The sequence below is a fragment of the Leucoraja erinacea genome, chromosome 3 (genome assembly GCF_028641065.1).
Source record: "Leucoraja erinacea ecotype New England chromosome 3, Leri_hhj_1, whole genome shotgun sequence".
NCBI classification, from domain to species: Eukaryota; Metazoa; Chordata; class Chondrichthyes; order Rajiformes; family Rajidae; genus Leucoraja; species Leucoraja erinaceus.
In genome coordinates, this window is record NC_073379.1 from 2,628,510 (window position 1) to 2,650,435 (window position 21,926).

The 21,926-nt window shown below is 44.8% G+C and overlaps 1 protein-coding gene across 1 annotated transcript; it reads left to right on the plus strand.

Annotated features, from left to right (window-relative positions):
- The first annotated feature begins 1,385 nt into the window (after nt 1-1,385).
- On the plus strand, nt 1,386-16,330 carry LOC129694673 (proteinase-activated receptor 1-like). The gene is given in 3 exon segments (XM_055631401.1): nt 1,386-1,714; nt 12,363-12,727; nt 12,729-16,330. Coding segments are annotated over 3 exon segments (1,209 nt in total). The 5' UTR covers nt 1,386-1,647; the 3' UTR covers nt 13,506-16,330.
- Nucleotides 16,331-21,926: the final 5,596 nt, after the last annotated feature.

The window sequence follows — 21,926 nt, forward strand, 5'->3', positions numbered from 1 at the left end:
GGTTGGACATTGATTAAGCTGCTGGTCTTGCTGATACAGCATGAAGTGTAGATGGAGTCAATGGATGGTGGGTTGGTTTTATAGATGAGACCGTCTAAGCATCATGTTCGGCAGAGACATTATGGGCCAATGGGCCTGTTCTTGTTGCTATTCTTTGTTCTTTCTTGGTGACAAATCCCTCTGCATCAGGTTAAAAAGAAATTATCAGGCCAAAGTTAGGAAATTTAATGGAGTGGAAACAAAGAATTTTGGTGGTGACAAAGGTATTGAGTCTGAAGCTGGTGCTGGAATCAGATAAGATGGTGACCCTCGGACTATCCTTGATCGGACTTTGCTTTGCTTTACCTTGCACTAAACGTTAAGGGCCTGTCCCACTTACGTGTCCGTGGCACGCAAATTACGCGACCACGTGGTCGCGTTGAGGCATACGGGCATCGTATGGCCGCACAGGGCCAGTCCCACTTGGAAGCGCGGAGGGGTATGTAGTTGTGATCGACATCGCGTGGGGCTCTGAAATTTTTGTAGTGAACAAAATCTTCGCTCGCCAACGGCCGGTCACGGAACTGACGGCCAAAGTGGGACAGGCCCTAGACCCTGGCGCGACGCAACGTCTCACCTTCAACAGCAGCAGAAGCAGGCAAACGATCGCCGAACTCGGCCTGGGGCTCACGGCCGTTGCGGTCCGGATCCGCCCCCACTTCTGCTCCCAGAGCGGGGCCAAGAAAATTGAAGATAGACACAAAATGCAGGAGTAACTCAGCGGGACCGGCAGCATCTCTGGAGAGAAGCAATGGGTGACGTTTCGGGTCAAGACCCTTCTTTTCAGACTGATGAAGAGTCTCGACATGAAACGTCACCCATAGCTTCTCTCCAGAGATGCTGCCAGTCCCGCTGAGTTACTCCAGCTTTGTGTCCATCTTCAAATGACGTCACGCGCTCCAGACGGCTGTGCGTACGCATGTAATCGCGCCCGACCTTCGCAGGACCATCGCGGCTCAATGCGACCACGAGGTCGCGTAATTTGCATGCCAAAGACACGTAAGTGGGACAGGCCCTTTATTCTCTTGTCATGTATCAATACACTGTAAATGGATCGATTGTAATCATGTATTGTCTTTCCGCTGAGTGGTTAGCACGCAACAAAAGCTTTTCACTGTACCTCGGTACACGTGACAATAAACTAAACTGAACCTTACTGCAGGCACGTGGCTGGTTGGGTTCACATAGTTGCAATGGAGATGGAAGGGCTTCCTGTCTAGACTCTAAGGCATGTTCTCTAACCAGTTGGAAGGCGACAGCTGCATTATTTTACACCAATATCTTTTATTAAAGGTATTTCAGCGCTTAGTGCTTGAAGGCGTAGTCATAGTTGACAAGTGAGAACATAGTGTGGGCATGGTTAACTGGGAGAGGTCTGGCCCCTTTAAGGACACTCCCCAAACACGTACACGAGGATCTTTATTCGGGAAGCGTTCAAGTGGATAAGAAAACGAGAAGTGCGAGCTGAAGTGGACGGATAAGCTTTTGAGGTTAAAATAGTGAACCCAAAAGAGAAAACCGTGGTGGGGAGAAAAAGAGGAGAGAGGCGGTTAGCGGACTGGTCTACGCGTGTGAAGAGGGACTGGGGCGAAACCTTTCACACACGGGATGTCCCGGACAGAGTTGCTGGTGATATGGATGGTTCTGGCTGCCGTGGGCACCGCTCAACAGTCCGGTGAGCAGGGAGGGAGGGGGGTTGGGTAATTGGTAAAGGGAGGGGAAGAAGAAGGTAAGATTGTATTTGTGTATATATATATATATACCTTATATATATATATATAGTATATATCTAGTGTATGTATATATCTATATATATATATATATATATATATACTAGACCAAGTGCAGACCCGTTGAGTGTTCCCCCATATATATATTCTCTAACCAGTTGGAAGGCGACAGCTGCATTATTTTACACCAATACCTTTTATTAAAGGTATTTCAGCGCTTAATGCTTGAAGGCGTACTCATAGTTGACAAGTGAGAACATAGTGTGGGCATGGTTAACTAGTGTATATATATAGGGGAACACTCAACGGGTCTGCACTTGGTCTAGTATACACTATATATACACTAGATAGATATATATATATATATTGTGTGACATAAACATAAAATGTTGGAGTAAAGGACTTATTTTCTCTATAGGAATTGTCAAATACAGTTGTGTAGGAAGGAACTGCAGATTGCTGGTTTAAACCGAAGACAGACACAAAGACTGCTGGAGTAACTAACCCAGCGGAACAGGCAGCATCTCTGGAGAGCAGGGATGGGTGACCCTTCTTCAGGCGGGTGAAGTTCTTCAGAGTTATTTCGGCCAAATCAATTGTTTCATTGTGCTGTTTGTTTTTTTTTAATATCATATGTGTCATTCTGAAGAAGGGTCTGGACCCGAAACGTCGCCTATTCGTTCAATGTGGTGTCTCGAATTGCGGGTGGGTTGGCTGGCTGTATGTGGGAGCGCTGTAGCAAAGGTCTCTCCGAGTGGAGACGCGAGAGACAGCGAATACTGGAGTATTGAGCAAGTACACAGTGCTGGAGTAACTGGGCGGGTCCAGACAGCGTCTTCAGAGGGAATGGATAGGTGATGTTTTCAGGAACCAAGTAGCTGCCAAATTACATTGGCAGAAGGAGTGTTTACGAAGGAACTGCAGATGCTGGAAAATCGAAGGTACACAAAAATGCTGGAGAAACTCAGCGGGTGCAGCAGCATCTATGATGCTGCTGCGCCCGCTGAGTTTCTCCAGCATTTGTGTGTACCTTTGTTTAGAAGGAGTGCCAGGCTTGGAGAGGTGAAGGTAGTGGAAAGGTGATCCATACTGAATTACGCACTCTGGTGGCACCAGCGGGTCAGGCAGCATCTCTGGAGGAAAAAGGGTGGGTGATGTTTCGGGATGCAGAATGCTGGAGTAACTCAGTGGGTCAAGCAGCATCTCATAGTCACAGAGAGTTATAGAGTGATACGGTGTGAAAAACAGGCCCTTCGGCCCAACCTGCCCACACTAGCCAACATCTTCCATCTATAGGGTGATTTCACCAAATGTCAAATGAGCGTTGATCCCCCCTCACGTGGCCGAATTTTTTAACTGGAGGACATATGTAACTTCGGTACATGTTAGTGAATGGGGAAATACGCACCTTCCCACCCGTTAAAAACATGGAAAACGGCCGATTTTTGAGCTGAAATTTTCTGTGCTAGTCGGGGTGACCGTGATGCACAGCGACCTAAATTTTCAGGCAAAAAAAAGATAGAAAGTAAGGTAATTAGAGAGGGAACTGAAGGTGGAAAACAGCGGAAGTGAACAGCGGACATTTGCCGTGGAGATTTAAAGATCCAAAATATCGGGAATTATCGCGTTTGCTCGCTGAATTTCATCAAAAGTAAGGCATTATTAACTTACTTTTGATGAAATTCAGCGAGCAAACGCGATAATTTTCCATGTTTTTAAACGGGTGTGAAAGTGCGTGTTTCCCCATTCACTAACATGTACCGAAGTTACATATGTCCTCCAGTTAAAATTTTCGGTCATGTGAGGGGGGATCTACGCTCATTTGACATTTGGTGAAATCACCCTATACTAGTCCCACCTGCCAGAAATTAGTCCATATCCCTCCAAACCTGTCCTATCCATGTACCCAATCTATTCCTCTCATGATTTTATACGCCTCAATAAGATCACCCCACATCCTCCTGCGCTGTAAGGAATAGAGTCCTGACCTACTCGGCCTCTCCCTGTAGCCCAGACCCTCCAGTCCTGGCAACATCATTGTAAATTTTCGCTGTACCCATTCCAGCTTGACAACATATTTCCTACATCACAGTGCCCAGAACTGAACACAGTATTCAAGATGCAGCCTCACCAATGTCTTGTACAACTGCATCATGACTTCCCAACTCCGCTCTATACTAATTTTGCACAATTCTTGTTTTGTACCTTTTTTTAAAAATCTTGAATAAAGTTTATTTTAATTAATTAAAAAAATAAAGTTAGATTACATCCATAAATCTTGGCATAGGCCTTGAAAAATACATTCTTATGATAAAATCATATTGTCAGAATGGCACTATAATTAAAACTTTTGTAAGTGAGGAATACCATATGAATCATGCGCAGATATTAATTTAGAGATTATTCATTAGGTTGGAGTTTTTTTTGCTGATATGATGTGTTGTAGTTGGCTGCTGAGAAAAGTCAGTGTGATGTTTTCAGGAACCAAGTAGCTGCCAAAATGACATTGCCATTAAGTATTTCTTACAACTTTTAGAGATTAAGGATGTCAGGATATGAGTATAGAAGCTGGGATGTAATGTTAAAATTGTACAAGGCATTGGTGAGACCAAATCTGGAGTATGGTGTACAATTTTGGTCGCCCAATTAAAGGAAGGATGTCAACAAAATAGAGAGAGTACAGATTTACTAGAATGTTGCCTGGGTTTCAACAACTAAGTTACAGAGAAAGGTTGAATAAGTTAGGTCTTTATTCTCTGGAGCACAGAAGGTTAAGGGGGGACTTGATAGAGGTCTTTAAAATGATGAGAGGGATAGACAGAGTTGATGTGGATAAGCTTTTCCCTTTGAGAATAGGGAAGATTCAAACAAGAGGACATGACTTCAGAATTAAGGGACAGAAGTTTAGGGGTAACATGAGGAGGAACTTCTTTACTCGGAGAGTGGTAGCTGTGTGGAATGAGCTTCCAGTGGAAGTGGTGGAGGCAAGTTCATTGGTATCATTTAAAAATAAATTGTATAGGCATATGGATGAGAAGGGAATGGAGGGTTATGGTATGAGTGCAGGCAGGTGGGACTAAGGGAAAAAAAGTTGTTCGGCACGGACTTGTAGGGCCAGATGGCCTGTTTCCGTGCTGTAATTGTTATATGGAGGATATGGAGGATAAGGCGGACTTGGAGTTGATGCCAATATCTTATTGAATAACGGACATGGCTCAAGAGATTTTGTGCTTTATGGGGATTCTATGTCTGTTGTTATTTTGTTCTATATCAATTAAATTAATCATACAGCGTAGAAACAACTTGCCCACACCGACCAACATGTCCTATCTGCACTAGTCCCATCTGCCTGCGTTTGGTCCATATCCCTCCACACCTGTCTTATCCAAGTACCTGTCTAATTATTTCTTAAACATTGCTATAATCCCTGCCTCAACTACCTCCTCTGGCAGCTCGTTCCATACACCCACCAGCCTTTGTGTGAAAAAGTTGCCCCCTCAGATTCCTATAAAGCTTTTCCCTCTTCACCTTATACCTATGTCCTCTGGTTCTTGATTCCTCCACCCTGGGCAAGAGACTCTGGGCTTCGATCTATTCCTCTCATCATACACCTCCATAACATCACCCCTTCATCCTCCTGCGCTCCAAGGAATAGAGTCCCAGCCTGCTCAATCTCTCCCTACAGCTCAGACTCTCGAGTCCTGGCAACATCCTCGTAAATCTTGTTCCCATTCCAACTCGACAATGTCCTTCCTGTAACATGGTGCTCAGAGCTATTTTACTTTAGTAAAATATTGGGGCCCCGTTTCCTGCATTTTAGTTTGACAGATTTGGGTTCTGATCTCACTCCAGAACTTTTTCTCACAGAGAGTGGTGAGTCTGTGGAATTCTCTGCCTCAGAAGGTGGTGGAGGCTGGTTGTCTGGATGCTTTCAAGAGAGAGTTAGATAGAGCTCTTAGGGATAACGGAATTAAGGGCTATGGGGAGAAGGTAGGAATGGGGTACTGATTGTGGATGATCAGCCATGATCACATTGAATGCTGGTGCTGGCTTGAAGGGCCGAAAGGCCTACTTCTGCACCTATTGTCAATAGACAATAGTTGCAGGAGTAGGCCATTCGGCCCTTTGAGCCAGCACCGCCATTCAATATGGTCATGGCTGATCATTCCCAATCAGTTCCTGTCTTTTCCCCATATCCCCTGACTCTGCTATTTTTAAGAGCCCTATCTAGCTCTCTCTTGAAAGCATCCAGAGAACCTGCCTCCACCGCCTTCTGAGGCAGAGAATTCCAGACTCACCACTCTCTGTGAGAAAAAGTGTTTCCTCGTCTCCGTTCTAAATGACTTGCTCCTTATTCTTAAACTGTGGCCCCTGGTTCTGGACTCCCCCAACATCGAGAACATATTTCCTGCCTCTATTGTGTCCAAACCCTTAACAATCTTATATGTTTCAATGAGATCGCCTCTCATCCTTCTACTCCAGAGTGTACAAGCCCAGCTGCTCCATTCTCTCAGCATATGACAGTCCCGCCATCCCGGGAATTAACCTTGTAAACCTATGCTCCACTCCCTCAATAACAAGAATGTCCTATCTCAAATTAGGGGACCAAAACTGCAATGTTGTCTATTGTCAGAGAATAGAACAGAACAGAACAGAACAGCTGAGCTGAGGCTACAATGCATTGCTGATATCATCAGTGTATGTGGTGCTGCCCTTTAGATGTGTCAGACATCAAACCATATGTCTTCCCGAGCTGAGATAAATGGCCCCAAGGCACTATTTCATAGAACTGTAGAGATTTCCTGGAATCTAGACCAGTATTACGAACTCAACCAATAATTAAAAACTGATGTGTAAGAAGTATCAGCAGATGCTGGTTTCAACCAAAGATAGACACCAAAAATTGAAGTCACACAGCGGGCCAGACAGCATCTCTGGAGAGAAGGAATGAGTGACGTTTCGGGTGGAATCTGAGAGTCGGGGGGGGGGGGAAAGGGGAACGAGAGATGTAGATGGTGATGTACAGAGAGATATAGAATAAATGAATGAAAGATGCGCAAAAATACAACAACGTTAAAAGAAACTGACCATTGTGAGCTGTAGGGTAGATGAAAACGAGTTACTGACAATGAAACTCACCAGGGTGACAGTGGAATTAGTACAACAATTAGGGTGGGGGAGGGACGGAGAGAAAGGGGATGCAAGGGTTACTTGAAGTTAGGATGATCTGGATGCCACATGGATATTTGTGGACCAGGCCATGGGTAATTTTGTCTGCTACATTTCAATTGTTTTGGTTACGAGGAAGGGTCTCGACCCGAAACGTCACCCATTCCTTTTCTCCAGAGAAGCTGCCAGTCTCGCTGAGTTACTCCAGCTTTTTATGTCTATCCATTGTTTTGTTGACAGCCTTGTAAATACCCTGGGACTTCCTGTGGTCGGGAGGGTGATAGCAATACAAGAATCTCGTTGTGATTCTCTTGCATTTTATCTTCCCGGCATTTATTGTTATTTTGTTTGTGGGGAAAACACAACTGATTTGGTCAAGGAGAGAAACTAAAGTATTAGTTACTAGTTAAGACGTATGAGAAACGGATTAGATGCACAATGATTAGGGGCTAGTGGGGAGAAGGCAGGCACGGGTTATTGGGGAGAAGGCAGGCACGGGTTATTGATAGGGGACGATCAGCCATGATCACAATGAATGGTGGTGCTGGTTCGAAGGGCCGAAGGGCCTCCTCCTGCACCTATTTTCTATGTCTATGTTTCTACAAGAGCAAAGAATTGTAGGTTTATAAAAAAAAATTACAGATTTAAAAAAAAAATGAACGAAAAACTGAAGGCAATTGTGGAAAGAATTTGCTTGTGATATCAATGATGAAGAGCTATCATTGCTCACAATGACTTAAAAGGCGATTAGAAGAAATGGTTTTCTGTGAAGAATAATCGGAGCAGGAAATGCCGTGACGTGAAGGATATTTGGGATAAAAACCATTGCATCTTTTGAATCCTTTGAAAGCTGAAGATAAGATAAGGCACGGAGTGGGGGGGAGGGGAAAGAGTAGAAATATTTTTTTGGACAGCTGTTGTTCAGTGATTCTGTAGTATAAGCTGAAATGGTTTGGTGAACTGGGGAGAGAGGGTGGAGAGGAGTGGTAGTTGAGGTCGGAGAGAGGCGTTTCAAACGTACAGTAGATCCTGCACTGTATTTTCCATTTGCTTTACCTGATGTACTTTGGAGTTTGGCCTGATTGCAGTTATGGATAGCATTATCTGATTTAATTGTATAGCATTCAAATCAATGCTTTTCACTGTTCCTCAGTACTCCATATAACCATATAACCATATAACCCGTGAGAATAATAAACCTGAACCAAACATGTTGATCCATCTTCAATATACCCAGAGGCTGACCTCTGGTACACTTGTTCATTGGGATCATCCAAGGATTTGCTTTAGTCTAGGTGAAGACATTTCTATCCGTCTTGATGCTAATTAGAAAACAGCTTTTTCCTGGAAACCAGGAACTGCAGATGCTGATTTACACCAACAAAAGGGCACAAAGTGCTGGAGTAACAGTGGGTCAGGCAGCATCTCTGGAAGACACAGATGGGCCACGTTTTGGGTTGAGACCCTCCTTCAGACTAACTACAATGAGGGGAGGGGGGGAAGCTAAGGAAATAGGTGGGGCAGGGCAAGGCCTGACATGTGATAGGTGGATACAGGTGAGGGGTGTTTTTAGTCCTCAGCAGTCTGAAGAAGGGTTCCGACCATAAGCATCGCCCATCCATTTTCTCCAAAGAAGCTGCCTGACCCTCTGAGTTTCTCCAGCACTTTGTGTCCATCTTCGGTTCCTTCCCACACAGGGGCGTGTTCGTTGGCAGATTCGTGGACTAAGCCTGGAGATGAAAAGATGGCATGTTTAGTTCTCCAGAGCTGCTGAGTAATGGGCCTGTCCCACTTGGGCGACTCTTTAGGCGACTAGTTTTAATGGAATTCACCTACGACACCTGGCGACAGCCTACAACAGCACCTGCGACAATCTACGACAGCAAAAATTGTTGCCACTGTCGCCGAAAAATGTTCAACATGTTCAAAATTTTGTGTCAGTCACCTGTAATTGCCCAAAACAATGACCTAAGAGGCACAAGGCCTGGGCGACCGTGATGACATTTTTTTGCTGTCGCAGGTTGGCGTAGGTGTTGTCGTGGGAGGACGATGTATAAACACAGCTGTAATTTCTACATGGTGAAACCAAAATGTATAAAAATACCCTTTAATGAAATCTGACAATGTGCACATTGACCACATGTGATTTTTTTTTTTTTTTTTTTTTTTTTTTTTTCCTATTACAAACCTCAAATTGTGGAGTACAGAGGCAAATGAATAAATGATGGGTCTTTGTCCCAAACATTATGGAGGGCACTGTACGTACCAGGTTCACTGGGAAACATTGTAGAATATGAATTTGAATTGAATTTCCTTTATTGTCATTCAGACCTTACGGTCTGAACGAAATTTCGTGCCTGCAGTCATACATACCATGATACAATAATAAACACCAATAAACACAAATTAACATCCACCACAGTGAGTCCTCCAAACACCTCCTCACTGTGGTGGAGGCAAAAATCTTAGGGCTGCAGTCTCTTCCCTCTTCTCCTATTTTATTACATCTAAATAATAGTGAATTAAAACTGTTAAGGTTTTAATAAGGATAACATCCAGCAGTCTGGAAATTTGCCAACATAGCTCCACCAGTCCCCATAGTGCCAGATTATTGATTTTGAAGTGTTGGCGTCATCTTAAAGGATTTAACAGAAACATTTATGAAGGGAAATAGGCTTGTCTGAATTATGTCGCCTATACTGAAATACAATGAAAAGCTTTGTTTTGCATGCTAACCAAATGAAATATTACTTTCCAAATACAATCAAGCTAAACTCTAGTACTACAGATAAACCAAATGGAAAGATACAGAGTCCAGAATATAGTTCTCAGCATTGCAGCACACAGTTCCTGAGGCAAAATCTAACGTCCGCAGTGGGGTAGAAGTGAATTATAGTCACAGGACTGGGGGTTCAGCAAATAGGACTGAGATAACAAAATATTTCATAAGTTATAGGAGCAGAATTAGGCCATTTGGTCCATCAAGTCTACTCCACCATTCAATCATGGCTGATCTATCTCTCCCTCTCAACCACATTCTCCTGCCTTCTCACCATAACCCCTGACGCCCTTACTAATTTGGGACTGAGGTGAGAAAATACTTTTTCACCCAGAGAGTTGTGAATTTGTGGAATTCCCTGCCACAGAGGGCAGTGGAGGCCAAATCACTGTATGGATTTAAGAGTTATATAGAGCTCTGGAGGCTGGTGGAATTGAGGGATATGGGGAGAAGGCAGGCATGGGTTATTGATTGGGGACGATCAGCCATGATCACAATGAATGGCGGTGCTGGCTCGAAGGGCTGAATGGCCTCCTCCTGCACCTATTTTCTATGTTTCGATATTGGAGCATTTTTGTTGTACAAGACCCGTCTTCGTGTAGTTCTAATTCGTCTTGTTGTGACATTACAATACCTGACCATCATAGTTTTTATTCACAATAATCACAGCCGGAGCCTGCAGCCGGTGCATGCATGTTTCAATTTTTCCAATCAAGAATCTGTTAATATCCATTGACTTGGCCTCCACAGCTGGCTGTGGCAATGAATTCTACAGATTCACCACCCTCTGACTAAAAGAATTAATCCTCAACTACTTTTGGCGTGTCAAAGAGGTGCACAGTAGAGAGCATGCTGACCGGTTGCATCGTGGCTTGGTTCGGCAACTTGAGCGTCCAGGAGCGGAAAAGGATGCAGAAAGTTGTGACCACTGCCCAGTCCATCATAGGCTCTGACCTCCCTACCATCGAAGGGATCTATCACAGTCGCTGCTTCAAAAAGGCAGCCAGCCTCATCAAGGACCCACACCATCCTGGCCACACACATTTCTCTGCTGCCATCGGGCAGAAGGTACAGGAGCCTGAAATCTGTTACATCCAGGTTCAGGAACAGCTTATTCCCCACAACCATCAGGCTATTAAACTCACCAACAAACAGACTCTGAACTGTAACAGCCTATTGCACTTTATCTGTTTATTTATGTGTATATTGAGCTGAACTGTTCTGTATTTTTGCTTACAATATTCTGTTGTGCTGCAGCAAGCAAGAATGTCATTGTCCTATCTGGGTCACATGACAATAAACTCTCTTGACTTGACTTGACGACTTTCTAAAGGTACATCCTTGTATTCTGAGGCTATGGCTTCTGGTTCTAGTCTCCCACTAGTGAAAATATCTTCTCCACATAACTACCGAAATAAATCTTAGCATTGCATTTGCCTTCCTTACTACCAATTCAACTTGCGTATTAACTTTTTGGGAATTCTGTGCCAGCACGCCCAAGTCGTTTTGCACCTCCGATCTCAGAATATTCTTCCCATTTGGAAAATAGTCCACCTCTTTATTGACCTTCATGCCACGGGCGGGCGGGACAGTGGCGTAGTTACTGCCTTGCAGCGCCGGAGACCCCGGTGCTGTCTGTACAGAGTTTGTACGTTCTCCCCGTGACCGCGTGGGTTTTCTCTGAGATATTTGGTTTCCTCCCACACTGCAAAGATATACAGGTATGTAGGTTAATTGGCTTGATGTGTGTGTCGGGTCTCCGTTGGCGTTGGGGCCTAGTACCGTGGAGCGGCCTCCAACCGGAACGACCTGGGGGCTCCAGTCGCCGAGCCTGCGAACTTACCATCGTGGGGCTGGCCGGCCTCGGAGCATGGGGAGCGGTGGTGGCTCGCTGCTGCGGCCCGACTCCAGAGCTCGGAGGCTCCAGCCGCAGGTCCGCTGGACGGTGATATCGGGAGCTCGCGGGTCCAGGTGGGAGACCGCTTTTCGGAGCTCCCACAACGCAACTTCTCCAGCCCGAGTTGCGGGGTTGGAACGACCCGGAGCGGGGCCGTACATCGCCTGGCACGGCTTTAACGGCCGCGGGACATTCCAACGCCCGCCTGGGGGCTCCAATCTTATGACTTTTGGGCCTGGTGCGACCTTAAATGGCCGTGGGACTTACCATCGCCCGCCTGGGGCTTCAACATCGGGAGAGAAATGGTGCAGGGGAGAAAAAAAGACTTTGCCTTCTATCACAGTGAGGAGGAGATCATTGTGATGGATGTTTGTGTGTCTTGTAGGAAAAGTTTTGTTTGTATGGCTGTGAAAACAAAGTTTCGTGTGAACCCCACTGAGGTTCAAATGACATGGAATAAATATTGTATTGCATTGTAAATTGTCCCTAGTGTGTGTAGAATAGTGTTAATGTGTGGGGATCATTGGTCGGCGCGGACTCGGTGGGCCGAAGGGCCTGTTTCCGTGCTGCATGTCGAAACTAACACTAAGCCTCAGAATTGTATTGAATTGAAGTTGTGGATCTTTGTAATGCCGTGCATTTGACCGAAGGCAAGACTGTATTGCTCCTCTTCAGTCGGTATGTTCTTAATTGGTATCATTCAGTGGCATAAACGTGTCTAAATAAAAAATTGTTCTTGTATTTTCAGAGAGGAACTCGAGTTCCCGAAACAAAATCGTTCCCAAAACCTTTGGAGGATTCCGGTATCACAATATCCACGTCGGCAACAGTTCCCAGAACAGCACGCACGTGCCTGCATCGAGACGGGGCAATCCTGGAAATCACTCCCTCAGCTGGCAGAGAAATGAAATAGTCGAAGTGAAAGTTTCGGACGTGGCAAGGCAATACCTGACGGGTTTGGGTACCACAGTAGTCATTCCTTTTATCTACAGCTTTGTGTTCACTGCAAGCCTGCCTCTTAACTTGCTGGCAATCCTGGTGTTCATCTTCAAAATAGGCCTCGCCAATCCGACTGCGATCTACATGATGAACTTAGCAGCGGCCGACCTGCTGTTTTGTGCTGCTCCTTCCGCTGAAGATTTCCTACCACTTCTCTGGCAACGACTGGGGGCTCGGCCCCTTTGTGTGCCGGCTGGTCACCGGTGGGTTTTACACCTACATGTACAGCTCGGTGCTACTGATGACGTGCATCAGCGTGGACCGGTATCTCGCCGTGGTTTACCCCATCAAATCGGCCTCCTGGAGGGGCCGCCGGCGCGCGGCGGGGCTTTGTCTCGTGGCGTGGCTCCTCTCCATTTGTAGCGCTCTGCCTCTCTTCTTAACCCAACAAAGTGTGTACGTCACCGACCTCAACATCACAACCTGCCACGATGTGCTGCCTCTCTCTGTCCTGCGCACCTACTCCCTCTACTACTTTCCCAGTTTGTGTATTCTTTTTGTCATTCCTCTGGTCGTCACCACGGCCTGTTACATGAAAATTATCTCAACACTCCGCTCAGCCAGTGCAGTCAACCCGTACGGGAAGAGACATGCCTTCTTCGTAGCTATCATTGTACTTTGTGTGTTTCTTGTCTGTTTTGCACCGACCAATATCGTATTACTGATACACTCTCTCCATTTTTCTCCTGGACAAAGTGATACCCTTTATTTTGTCTACATGCTGTGCGTGTGCCTAGGTAGTGTGAGCTGTTGTTTTGATCCATTGATATATTATTATGCATCATCCTCGTTTCAAAACCAGCTACATCACCTTTTGAATTCTAGGGAGGATGAAAGTATTCAGGTTAAAGAACTGATTAATAGACCGGGGACTCCCACTCCCCATCTGTGAAATCTGCAGAATGGTGTCAAGACAAGCATGATAAATATATTGTTCTGGAGACCTGATACAGAAGAATACAACAGAATTCTAAAACTCTGGGACCTAGCTAAGTGCGATCAAATTATTTTCTACTGTTTTCTACATTTCTCCACTGTATCACAGCTACTATTGGCCAAATCAATTCTATAATTGTGCTATTTAAGAAGGAACTGCAGATGCTGGACAAATTCGAAAGTAGACAAAAAATGCTGGAGAAACTCGGCGAGTGAGGCAGCATCTATGGAGAGGAATAGGCGACGTTTCGGGTCGAGACACTTCTTCAGGCTGAAATATAATTGCGAAATTCTATGATTTGTAAAACTCTCCATGGAAAATGAAAAGTCAACGCAGACCTCCAGAAGAACGCATGGAACAGTGTGTACTACAGACCCTGGCAAAATAAACAGCGGCTGAGAGTTATCTTGCATCAATGCTTCTCATGACAGACTAAGGAGAAGGATAAACAGACTCTCACTTTCTGAATGAATTTTCTGAATACCTATCTTATTGTTTTTTTTATATTTCTCGATTGTTATTTTAATATTGTGTCAGAGTGCAATAAAATAGTACATTGGAAAAAGTGTGGCCGTGAAATGGTATATCTTGTATAACATTGAGAATCTGTATTTTAAATAATAGAACGACAATGTTTCTGTGCTTCTGCCAAAAATGTGCGGTTTGGTGTCAGAGTTGCATACTTGACCTTGGCAATGGTAGGAATGCAAAACAATCTGCTCGGGACTGAGCCTCCCTCTTCTGAACATGAATCATGTGGAGAGGCCACAGAGGTTGACTGAAGGTATATCACTTCAGTCAACCGCTTGTATTCACTGGAGTTTAGAAGGATGGGGGGGTTTCTTATAGAAACTTATAAAAGGACTGGACAAGCTAGATGCAGTCCAGTTGACAATGCCTATGCCGAACATGACAGAAACATAGAAAATAGGTGCAGGAGGAGGCCATTCGGTGCTTCGAGCCAGCACCGCCATTCATTGTGATCATGGCTGATCGTCCCCAATCAATAACCTGTGCCTGCCTTCTCCCCATATCCCTTTATTCCACTAGCCCCTAGAGCTCTATCTAACTCTCTCTTAAATCAAGTGGACTTGGCCTCCATTGCCCTCTGTGGCAGGGAATTACAAAAATTCACAACTCTCTGGGTGAAAAAGTTTTTTTTCTCATCTCAGTCTTAAATGGCTTCCCCTTTATTCTAAATCTGTGGCCCCTGTTCCCCCTCCCACGGTAGGGAGCTTTTGCATTTTTCAGCTTGAAATTGTACAATCTGGTGCATACTGTAACGAGTCTTTTAACTTGCATTTGAATGCAACATTTATGCTTTAAATTGGATTAGGTATGAATAACGTTAGGCTAAATTACATTCCTAATTACATTCCACAATAGAGCCAGGCTGATCAACAGGTTCAGCACATGAGAGACTATATTCATATATGGAAATCAGATTATATTCATGCTGTTATGCCTATATATAGAGAACATTTCAGAGAAACAAAGCAAAAGTTGGACTTCCATCACTGTTCTGCACAAATAAATCAATCAACCTTGTTCAAGAAGGAACTACAGATGCTGGAGAATCGAAGGTAGACAAAATTGCTGGAGAAACTCAACGGGTGTGGCAGCATCTATGGAGCGAAGGAAATTGGCAACGTTTCGGGCCGAAAAACCCTTCTTCAGACGGTTTCAACCTTACCCTTTGAATATAGAAACAAAACGAAAATAATGCCACATATTCAACCATGTATGGTTCAATTAAATTAAGATATATATGTAAAAATATATATGGAAACAGGCCCTCCCGCCCACAAAGTCCCCACCGACCAGCAATCTATCATACATCAATTCCATCCATCACGCCAGGGACAATTTACAGAAGCCAATTAACCTACAAACCTGCACTTCTTTCGGATGTGGGAGAAGCGGAATATCCAGAGAAACTCATGTGGTAGTAAGGCAGCAACTCTACCGCTGTGCCACCGTGCCACACCACTAAATTATTTTTTCTGTAATATATTTATTATGGTGTCACGTGAATAAAGATGAACACATGATTCTGATTTCTGCCCTTAGTTGGATAACACACGTCCAGTCATTGTGTTTTATGGCTGGTTTTCAACCTCTTCAGGCTGAAGGTCTCGACTCGAATCATCACCCATTCTTTCTCTCCAGAGATGCTGCCTGTCCTGCTGAGTTTTTCTAGTTCTTAGTGTCTTATCTTCAGTTTAAACCAGCATCTGCAATTCCTTCCTACACTATTTGTTAAGCAAAACAGGTCCTATTCTCATTATATAATTTTGTGATCAGCGTGAGAGCGTGAGAATTTTGTGAAATGCGTGAGTCTCACGCTCAATGCATGAGAGTTGGCAGCCCTGCTAATAATGCAAACATTTTAAGCAAGTTCCAATTGTTTGGACAAAAATCACATTACTGCTTTATAACACTTTACGATTTCAGAAATCATGGCAGTCAACAAAAAATCAACTAACAAATTAAAGCAAATTAAAAAAAAATAACATGTTCCCTTTCCTGACTCTACCTCATAAGTAATTTAACGCTGTTAACAGAGCAAAGGGATATTAATCTCAAGAATCAAAATGGGGAAGTGGGGGCAATTTTGCTTAAATGGTCATTCTAAGCCCATTCAGATCTGCATAGAGTCAGAGTTATACAACATGTACATGGCTGGTCCAATTTGTCCATAATGATCAAGTGGGCATTCTGCGTGCCCAGGGACTGGCTGCCGTTCCCAGATCAGCTCGCGTGCCGAACCCTGTCCTAGATGTTTGGTCCCCTCATTGTGGTCCCCCCATGTTTTACAACCAATTCACCTGCTTAGTTTTATCTCCGGCTGCTTCATGTTGTCGGTGGCTGCACATCCAACCAAGAAAGAAGAGAAGAGAAGAGATGTGACGTCGCTCACAGCCGCCAACTGACGCGCTTCCCCAGACCGCACAGATCGTTGTGATATGGCGCAAAGAGACAAACTGTGCAGGGACTGAAGACAGCGTGAGAATTGGCTGAAATGCGTGACTCTCACGCTCAAAGCGTGAGAGTTGGCAGCCCTGTCTAAGGCCAGGATGTGACAACAGACACACAGGGAGACACACACACACACAAAGGAAGACACACACACACACACACACAGGGAGACAGACACACACACACACACACACACACACACACACACACAGACACACACACACACACACATAGACACACACACGCACACACACACACACACACACGGGAGACACACACACACACACACACACACACACACAGGGAGACACACACACACGGGGAGACACACACACACACACACAGGGGGACACACGGGGAGCCACACACACACACACACAGGGAGACACACACACGGGGAGCCACACACACACAAGGAGACACAGAGACACACATGAGGAGACACACACACACACATACAGGGAGACACAGAGACACACACAGGTAGACACACACACAGGGAGACAGACACACACACACACCTTTCCTTCCCCCCCCCCCTCCATCCTCCCCTCCCTCTCTTTCCTCACCCTCCCTCTCTTTCCTCACGCTTCCTCTTTCTCCTTCCTTTCCTTCATCCCCTTTCTACATTCCCTCCCCTGTCTCTCTTTGCCTCCATCCCTCCCTTTTTTTCTTTCTTTCTCTCTCTCTCTCTCTCCCCCTCCCTCTCTTTCCCCGGCCGCCCCAGTCTGGCGGGCACGGTGCAGCATGGATTGGCGGTGCTGGCGCTGCCGTGTGAGTTGAAGGGCAGGAGGGAGAGAGGGAGCGAGGTTGCCCCGGCAGTGCAGAGCTCGCAGACGGCGCACAAAAGCGCTGACACCCCCTACCCGGGACCGACGCGCTTTCCCAATCCGTGCAGATCACTGTCATGTGGTGCAAAGAGACAAACTGTGCAGCAAAGGCCCTTTAGCGTGAGAATTCAGTCTTCAGCGTGAGGACGTGAGAATTGGCTGGAATGCGTGAATGTCACACTCAAAGCGTGAGAGTTGGCTGCCCTGCTATTTAACTCCACCACCAACTGTGGCAACACATTGCAGACATCCACCACACTCTGTGAAAGAACCATCGCCCCACACATCTCCCTCAAACATAAGATCATGTGATAGGAGCAGAATTAGGCCATTCGGCCCTTCAAGTCTACTCCGCCATTCAATCATGGCTGATCTATCTCTCCCTCCTAACCCTATTCTCCTGCCTTCTCCCCATAATCCCTGATACGTACTAATCAAGAATATAATAAGCTATGCCCAACCAAGCATTTGCCGTTCTTTGTATTTACGTTTCACCAGCATTTCCATTACTATTCAACCTCCTGTTATAGACACCACCCACATCAAGGAACTTGACTACCTAATGTAATAAATCCTACTTATTGTTTTTCACAGCCAGCTTCTTAGAAACTTTCTAATTGACCTTGGCTTCAGTAAAATAATTCTCTTTGTTAAACGGCAACAAAAAAGAATCAATTCTACTTCCCTACCTCCTGAGCAAATTAAACTAAAATTATAATAATGTTCATTTCATCTTAATTGATTGCACATTGTAAATGGTCCCTGCAACACTCCATGGGATTGCATTTTGTTTTAGAGCACATTTTCCCTCAGTAGTTTGGAACTTCACTTGCTGTTTACAAACTAATAATGGGAAAATGTTACAGAAAATAGAAATTGAAGCAAAACAATTATAGATGCTGCTAAAGTTAGACACAAAGATGGGGGAGGGGAGAACAAAGAGTTGGGGACGATATTGAAAACTTTGAGTCTTTATCAGCGCCCTATATGTGGCGACTCTTTGCATTCCTCGCGTATGCTACGCAAAACACCAACTTTCACCGTGACATGTCACATGAGATAATAAAGTATCGTTCATTCATTCATTCATACGCATCTTGGTCAGTATGGATGAGTGGGGCTGAAGGGCTGTATGAATCTATAAGCTCCCAATTCTGTTCCCCATTGATATTTCACCATTGCACCTTTGTCATTGAATCTCCTTAAAACTAAGGCATTTTCCCCATATCTGATGAGTATTTACTTACTTACTGACTTACCGCCTATTATGCCTCCTGGCATGTAGAGCAGGAACGAAGGTCCACCACTCATGTCTGTTCTGGGCTAGTCTGGACACTACCCCAGGTCAGGTCAATTGCCCTTTTCCCTTCCAGTGTCCAGTGCAGGGCTATTCTTGGGATGCTGTCCGGTTCTCTTCATCCTAGCAAGTTCAAGTTCAAGTTCAAGTTAGTTTATTGTCATGTGTCCCTGATAGGAAAATGAAATTCTTGCTTTGCTTCAGCACAACAGAACATAGTAGGCATTGACTACAAAACAGATCAGTGTGTCCATATACCATTATATAAATATACACACACATGAATAAATAAACTGATAAAAGTGCAAATGACAGATAATGGGTTATTGATCATCAGTGTTTTGTCCGAGCCAGGTTTAATAGCCTGATGGCTGTGCGGAAGTAGCTATTCCTGAACCTGGTTGTTGCAGTCTTCAGGCTCCTGTAGCTTCTACCTGAAGGTAGCAGGGAGATGAGTGTGTGGCCAGGATGGTGTGGGTCTTTGATGATACTGCCAGCCTTTTTGAGGCAGCGACTGCGATAAATCCCCTCGATGGAAGGAAGGTCAGAGCCGATGATGGACTGGGCAGTGTAACTACTTTTTGTAGTCTTTTCCTCTCCAGGGCGCTCAAGTTGCCGAACCAAGCCACGATGCAACCGGTCTGCATGCTCGGTCGATAGCCCTGGAAGTCCATCACGCCCAGCAGTGCTGATTCCTTCAGTTGCTGTTTCCGTAACATATTTGTTTTACGAGACAGGGTTGTTCGCCGTGTTGCTCAACCTCCAACCTGGAGGACCAGTGGATCGCTCTTTGTCTCGCCTCTACCCTTCGACCTGTCCAGCATGGGAGACCCTAACAGGAGACAAATCTCCCACTGGCATAGCTCTCGGGGTCACTGAGACACACACACGCTCCCCGACCACGACAAAGTTTCAATCCAACGGGGAGGATGAGTATTTACATGTATCTAATTATTTAGCATCCAAATCAAATTCTTCTTCTTTCGTGTGGCGTGCACAGCCTAAAGTTGTTGGACAACTTGTTCTATTTGATCTTCCGTTTGTGCAGGTCAAGTTGATTGCATTAGTCTAAACAGGGCGGACCACGTGAAGGTTGCAATCTTCCACCCCAATCAAATTCTGAGAAAGGAAAAGGAGTTTCTGGTTAACAAAGGAAAATGGTGGGATTTCGACAACACTTATAATAAAGGATCACGAGCAAAAGAGGGAAAAGAAGTTTGAAATGACTCTGTCTCCTGTTAGTTACTCACAGATGCCCATATATTACTCCCACACCGGTCACAAACCATCCCAAGCAGGTTCCGTAACAGAGGACTCTCTGATTTACAGACTGTTCCCAGGGACACATTCGGAGCTGCTGGAAGGTCAGTAACTTGGTGAAACTTGGTGATTTTCCCTGTTGGACAAACAGGAATTATTCGTTGGAACATGGTCTCCTTTTATTGATTACTTAAAGGGTCAGAATAGCTCAGCACAGGAACCTGACTAGCACTCGGGCTAAAGATTGGATGAAATGCTACACTCTGAAATGTACGAACATATCTCGAACGATGTTTTTTATTTTAATAAATTTTTCCATTCTTCTTTAATTATCTCTTTCCCCCTTTTTTTTTTTTTGTTTGTTTTTTTTTGTTTTTGTTTTTCTTTCCTTTCTTTTCTTCCTTTATTTCATCTATCTCTTTAGTTCTATCTAGTTTAAAAAAATGAAGAAAAAGGCAAAAAGTATTGGAGACAATGTAATAATAACTGACAATATTATCAATTTAAAAATGTAAGACAGTAATGATGTAATTGGTTATGTACCTATCTCCAATAAAAAATATTTTCAAAAAAAAAAAAAAAAAAAAGTAACTTGGTGAAAGACGCTCTTTGGTCTGCCTAAAACCTGTTTCCTCCCAGCATCGGGGAATGTTGCCGACTGGCCCACTCCAGACTGCAGGAATGTCGTGCTGAGGGACCCACTGAAGCTCGGAGGAGACAACGGCAAGGCTCTGCGAGGGAGGACCACAGTCTAGGGTCCTTCTATGACAGGAGCCCAGAATCGAAGAAGACTGCAAAAAATGGTGAACGCTGACTGCCCAGTTCATCACGGGTACTGACCTCCCCACCATCGAAGGGATTTACTCCACGGAATCGTTGCCACACAAAGGCAGCCAGCATCACCAGAGTCCCACTATTAGCTAGCTCGGCCACTTTTCAGTTCAGTTCAGTTTAGTTCAAAAGTTCATAAATGATAGGAGCAGAATTGGCCATTCGGCCCATCAAGTCTTCTCCGCCATTCAATCATGGTTGACCTATCTCTCCATCTCAACCCAATTCTCCTGCCTTATCCCCATTACCCCTGACACCCATACTAATCAGGAAGCTATCAATTTTTTTTACTTTAAAATATCCATTGACTTGACTTGAAAATATCCATCAACCATTCCTCCGCCCACCTGGCCAATCGATCCAGATCCTGCTGCAATCGTTCACAACCATCTTCACTATCTGCAAAACTTTTGTATCATCAACAAACTTGCTGATTTTGCCCTGTGTGTTCTAATCCAAATCATTGACATAGATGACAAACAGTAACGGGCCCACCACCGAACACTGAGTCACACCACTAGTCACAGGCCTCCAGTCCGAGAAGCAACCTTCCACCATCACCCCCTGCTTCTTTCCATGAAGCTAATTTGCTATCCATTCAGTTATCTCTCCTTGGTTCCCATGCGATCTAATCTTCCAGAGCAGCCTACCCTGTGGAACCTTGTCGAATGCCCGACTGAAATCCAAGTACACAACATCTACAGCTTTGCCCTCATCAACCTTTTTGGTCACGTCTTCAAAAATATCAATCAGATTTGTGAGACACGACCTCCCACGTACAAAACCATGCTGACTATCCCTAATCAGCCCTTGCCCATCCAAATAACTTTGCAACTACAGATGTTAAACTCACCGGTCTATAGTTCCCAACATTTTCCCTGTAGCCCTTCTTGAATAGAGGTACAACATTTGCCACCCTCCAGCCTTCCGGCACCTCTCCTGTATTTAAGGACGACTTGTAAATTTCAACCAGGGCTCCCGCAATTTCCACTCCAGTTTCCCACAATGTCTTCGGATTTATCTGATCAGGCCCTGGAGATTTGTCTACCTTCGTACACGATAGTATCTTCAGCAACTCTTCGACGATAACACTGACTGCTCTCAAGACACTTCCATTAACTGCCCCAAGTTCCTCCGTCCTACTGTCTTTCTCCTCGGAAAATACAGAGGAGAAATACT